Raw genomic sequence first — 6198 nt, 5'->3', positions numbered from 1 at the left:
TGAGGAAGAGATTGACGATGTTTCTACCACTGGAAGTTGATGAAAACTTCGGCATTTTGACTGCCATTTGCCGGTCCTGTACCTTGTGGTAGTATTTACAAACCTCTGTTTGGTTTCTTTGCCGTGAAAAAGGAGTAGGTGGGTGTTTTTGGTGTTTATCATAAAGGACTGAGGGCTATGAGTGTCTGAAATTGTTTTCAAATTATTGATCCAGCCAAAGTTCTGCTTTGTAATTGTTTTTTTCACCTATGGGGGAGGGCATCATGTTCAGACATGTATGTAACACTTTGAGGTAGCAAAGTCTGTTTTGGTTTTCCTCCAAGATTAAATCATAATTTTGGTGAAATTTTCCTGGTCAAACATCATTAGGGGAACACTGATAAGGCCCATCTTTTTACAACCGGTCAAGGCTTTAGGTACTATCTTTGCTAGCAAGAATAAAACAGTTACAGTCGCTTACATACATTTTTTATGTTTTTATTGATTCAGGAAGAATAGCAAGGCATTCTAGCCTAGTTTTCAGTGACTTAACGTTAGTTATTTTACACTTTGTGGGTGATGTTATATACATTTCAAATATTTTTTGAGACTTCAAAGAAAAATTTTTACTGTCCTTTTGTGCAGTATTATTCCTTACAAACTAGATACAGTCTTTATCTTGATATATTCATATTCTACAGGTTCTTAGCTTTTCAAAAAATGTATAGTTTTACCTATCTAGCATTAATATAAGTATCTGAACATCCCACAAACAGTTGGTAGGTTGGTGCGCTTGAGGATCGACAATTCTAGCTACGATTCCTGTATGCGCCGAAAATTTTAGCACGTCCTCTAAGGGACACTGTTTCAACTTTATAAATATGTCCCTGGTCCTGCATAATTATAGAAATATTTATAAAGTGGAACTTGATACTTTCTGATAGTTTCTAGATAATGATAACAGCATTCTACCATTATTTACCATTCTTTAAACCCTATCTAAGCATTGCAGTACTTAGTACTGTTCGGGGCCACCAGGATCCTCCCCCATTACAGGACGTTGGTCTCCAAGGCGCTTTGAGGGCTCCCTACCGCTCAAAAATCACGACCGCAGCATGTCCAGAATGCGAGATATCAGACATGGAGGTTCCGCTGCAGTACCTTAGCAAGCCGCTAGGGTGCCCATTATCGAACTCCCCCTTCGTTCCCCAGACCCCTACCCACCCACCAAATATCATCAGCATCCGTCGCAGCCCTCTCGAGTTATAAGAAACTGCAACCGTACGGATCTCCCTTACCTTTACTTACAATTGATTTTAAAGTCTTGTACATAGATGTCTAGAACATTTCATACATCAGACATATTCTAAGCACTGTTTCAACCTTATGAATATTTCCCTGGTCCTCCATAATTATAAAAATATTTATAATGTAGACTTTGATACCTTTGATAGTTTCTAGATAATGATAACAGAATTCTACCATTATTTACCATTCCCTACCATTTTTTGAAACATCTTGTAAATGGGTCAGTGGTCTAGGAATATAACAATTCACACATCCTTGCAAAGAATGGTTGGCTGTCATGCAACAACAACCCACCAGAAAGGATTCACTAGTGCCCAGCAGTGGAATCAAAAAATATACAGAGGCAACAATAAGGCCTAACTCCATGGGAGCAACATACTACTTCTACCACTTGGCAACATTGGAGTGTCATGACAAAAATGCCTTGCATTTCCACAGAACTTTTCGACAAAAATGCCTGCTATCCCCAGAAACAAGCCGCTAGGGGACTCAAACATATGTCACGTCTTCCTACAAACAACACCTTTCTAACACTTAAAATCGTTATCATATATTCAATCTTACCTGTCAGTTAGGTCATCAAAGTTGCTTGCAGACCGACAAGACCTCCAAGTTAATCTCTGCTCCACCAGTATCCACAATTAGCAATTCTGGCAAACGTAAAAATCCCTGTCTTCAAATATGTCCTGCCCCACAACAAACTTCATTGAGGCTCAATCCTTAGAGATCAGCAGCTGCTACCTCACCTTAGGTCACCACCTTTCACCTCAACATTGGATCAAGTAACGCGTCAACTGTGCTGTGCACTCTCACTGATGGAATCAACCAATTTGAAACTAGGCTGGGGGGGTTATAATGCTTCAGAAGTTTTCGACAAGAATGCCCCGGCTATCCCCAAACTAGCCGCTAGGGGACCCAAACTTATGTCACCAACTCCTGAGCACAACAGCTATCTAACACCCAAAACTCGTGGCCATACCATGTTCAGAAGATGGAAAAACACACCCGGAAGTTGCGCTGCAGTACCAAGGGAAGCCGCTAGGGGGCCCATTATCGAACTCCCCCTTCGTTTCCCAGACCCCTACGCACCCACCAAATACCAGCTGCATCCGTCGAAGTCTTCTCGAGTTATGCTGTCCGCAGACAAAAGTTTGCAATTAAACCGGCGCCCGCACTTCCATGAAAGCCACTAGGGGGCCCAAACTCGCAGCAATCACTCCCTGCTTTAAGGGCTCCCTAACGCTCAAAAATCACGACCGCAGCATGTCCGGAACGCGAGATATCAAGCATGCAGGTCCTGCTGCAGTACCTTAGCAAGCCGCTAGGAGGCCCATTATCGAACTCGACCTTCGTCTTCCACACCCCTACCCACCCACCAAATATCAGCTGCATCCATCGAAGTCCTCTCGAGTTATGCTGCTCACAAACGGGGAGAACCACACCACCAAACCGAAAACATAACCTTAGCCATTCTGGCAAAGGTAATAACATGTACAGTAACTGATTGAATCAGAGCTATACTTGCTGCGACTATGGTCTTTTATGAAAAGTAAACATAATACATAAATGTCCTTTTATGTATTCTTTGCTAAAATATACTTGTAACTTTATCAAACAAAACTCATTCCTGAACATTGAACATGCTTAAAGCCATATACATCCAACAAAATACTTGGTACTATCAAGTGTTCTGTGAATAGTGTGATCAACAGTTGGGCTCCATGTCAGTGTGAGTGGATCAAAACTTTATAGTCTGGTTTCACGCAGCTTGGGATGGACTGTACAGAACTGGTGTGTCAATTGGCGGTTAACTAGTTAAGCCAAACACCATCAAAACAGTCCTAGTATACAACATACATGTATTTAATTCTATTCATGTTAAATCTCATCAGACTCACCCTGTTCTCCTGGATGAGGAAGTGGGTTCTGATATTGTAGGCATCTGTCTTCTTTAAGTGATCCGGGTATGCCTCAACCACCTAGAAATGTGTCAATATTGCAGATGAAATAAAGAACTCAATGTTTTAAACACTGGTAGCTGGACACTAGCTTGAACCATACCAAATTCTGCTAGATTTCAAAATATCTCAAGTATGAGAGATATGTGATAAATACCTGTAGTGCATCCTGCATGACAGTAGGCTGATCCTTGTGAAGGATGTACTTCAGCAGTGCCTGGACAAAAGAAAGGATAAACAGGGCTCCAAATACTGTGTGCATGTGCACGTCTGTGCACCAAATTGTTCACTATAAATGTGCACACATGATGTACTTGTGTAGGGTTACATAGTAATATTGTACACTAGTATAAAGCATATTCTTGACAGTTCAGTGTCAGAAAAAGGATAAAACCTACAGTATATTGTATTACCAGCTTACAACATTGAAGTTAGCTATGGAATTTTAGATTCAAATTCTGAGGGGAGGTGGTAAGGTTAGTTATTAGGTTTTGCTAGCATTCCACTAAATAGAATGTATTCCACTAAATAGGATGCCATGCACCCATTTTTTTTCTGTGCGTCCAAATTGTCAGGTTAACTTTAAGTGCACCTACTCCCAATAATTAATTTTGGACCATAAGGAAGTAATCAAGTGCTTTAAAAGGTTAACAGAGCTTGGAAAAATGTACCAAAAAAGACTCAGTCAATGACTGTGGGATGTCAACTACAGGCACTGTTCTTCAGCACCAAGGACAGTGATATACATGTATGTTTGTCTGATAACAACAGGGATGGCTCCATACATAGAAACCATACAATGTAATCCAGAATCAGAGGAAGCAACCTAATAAAAATGTAGGTCAGCAGCAAATGCACAGCACACATACTGTGATTCAGCACCAAGGACAAAAACAGATAATGAGAGTGGATGTCACATAACATGAAGGGAACCTACACGTCATATGCTGGTTCAAAGTGCACACACGCAAAGTGATGCATTACGGGTAATATACCAAAGTTGAGGTCCCTGAGACATAAACAAACATGTTTGGACTTGGGCACAGGCTTTCTACCACCTTCACCTTTGACCTTGCTTATGTACAGTTCAATCCATGAACAGGCTTATCTTGAATTCTATTTCTAACCAAACCCTAATCATGAGTGCAGTCCAGAACTACATGTACGAAACAGCTACCAATGTGTGATTGTTTATTCAGCACTATGGAGAGCACCACCTAGGTGACAACTTGGAGAAAAAAAGCTCTCCTTGCAAAGACCACGGAGAGCTTACCGGTGCAGTAGTGAACTCAGAGACATTGTAGTTCCTGAGGGCATAGTTTGCCAGCATCTTCCTCAGGTTGATCATGCTGTATCTGTGCTGGAGGTCAGGGGCCCTACAGAAGGACAATACCATACAGAACATCTTGTGATATTCCAAGTGTGGAATATACACATGCACACCCCTTCATACACACACACACACAGACACTGACAGACAAACAAACATACCAAACCAATACCTCCAATTTTACAGAGGTAATACAGAGAGTGCATCATTGATATAATTCCCTCATGGTACATGTAGTGGGTATGCTTAGTGTTGTCTTACCTGGGGTGTTTCCATTTCAGTGCTTCAGCTACAAAGGCTTCCATAGCCTGGCTCCAGGGGATGACTGCCTTGTTCATCAGCAGTAGGGTGCCTTCATACTTGCACTGTATTCAGCAGGAATAATAAAGTTTGGAACTTTGCCAGACAGTTGGCAGACAATCCAGGTCACAGGGTCAATGGCAGAGGCTACTAATTCACAGGGAGGTATTGTTGTTGGTCTGTTTTTGTTTCCGCAGTTATGTATTTTCCATATGATATGATATTATAGTCTCTTTTGTCGTGATAGGAATCGATCAATGGGCACATGTTATGTTTCTCAAAACTTTATTTCCATAATTCTTTGTAATTCTTTTACAACAAGCGAGACACAAATCTTTTAGAAATGCCTCCGATCTTCACACTCATGTTACATCACCTCCATGTCCTTCATGCAGTGCACACATGTGATGGCCTTGACTTCCCAGGATGCCTCCAGCTGGTAGGAGGCCCTGCCACTGCACTGTTCCAGCAGGTCCTGGGGAGGGAGGATTGTGGGAAATGTCAGGATCAACAGTTCTCATAGCTTGTAGTAGTAGATATAGTAGTAGTTACTGTAGTATTAGTAGAGACATACAGTGTATTAAAGCACCGTTGGGTTTATACCGCCTCTTACGGGGTGGCATACCCTTTGTTTTTTTTTCTAGCTGAATACAAGACAGGGATGCGCCAGGTCTCACATCCGGGTGAATGATGTTAATCACCATGTGGCTGATACGAGACAGAGGTTGGCTGGGACTTAATCCTTGTGATTTAAAGTCAATCACAAACTCCAGACAAAAGGATTTGCTCCATCACAAACCTGTACGTGCCCCTACTCTTTTGCAAATGGTGTGGTGAGTTCTTAAATTTGCGTGGGGTGTGGCTCTCCTAAAACATAGGACCTCTCATAGCTGATGAGTAACAAAGACTTAAATCTTAACAGCCTGTGCGGAAGTTGACTAATTGTATGTATTCAGGCTGAAGTCTATAACAAATCTAATTGTATTGCATTTTTTAAAACTTCTTTTACCTGAAGAAGACGTTACTTAAGGATATGCTTGTGATTTCAATAATGAAGCATCAACTGAAGTTCAGCTATTGTATGGTCTGAGTCCGAGCCTTTACCTGAATGTACTGCAGGAGAACTTTGTCCTCTTCCAGGCCATGGTCCCTCATGTAGGGTCGTACCATCTTGTCTATGGTGGCAGGGATGAGCTCTGGTGCAACCACACGGTCCAGCATGCGGAAGGTGATGGAGGTGGTTGTTTCCTACATCGTGAAACACACCACTGCCTGTCTTCATGCTAGCTTTTAAACCCTTAACTTCGTCAACACTGACACATC

The 6198-nt window shown here is 41.7% G+C and overlaps 1 protein-coding gene across 1 annotated transcript in view; it reads right to left on the bottom strand.

Moving 5' to 3' along the window:
* Nucleotides 1-6198, bottom strand: part of LOC118413657 (kinetochore-associated protein 1-like) — a gene marked incomplete at its 5' end in the record, with an annotated part of 33999 nt that overhangs the window by 25390 nt on the left and 2411 nt on the right. Inside the window, 6 exon segments of the mRNA XM_035817188.1 lie at nt 3186-3266; nt 3403-3462; nt 4519-4621; nt 4837-4940; nt 5252-5350; nt 5980-6123. Of these exon segments, the coding sequence (XP_035673081.1) occupies nt 3186-3266; nt 3403-3462; nt 4519-4621; nt 4837-4940; nt 5252-5350; nt 5980-6123 (591 nt within the window).

This window comes from Branchiostoma floridae, chromosome 1 (assembly GCF_000003815.2).
Source record: "Branchiostoma floridae strain S238N-H82 chromosome 1, Bfl_VNyyK, whole genome shotgun sequence".
In the NCBI taxonomy this organism is placed as follows: domain Eukaryota; kingdom Metazoa; phylum Chordata; class Leptocardii; order Amphioxiformes; family Branchiostomatidae; genus Branchiostoma; species Branchiostoma floridae.
The sequence above is the reverse complement of the archived record's forward strand: the minus strand, read 5'-3'. Positions and strand labels throughout refer to the sequence as shown.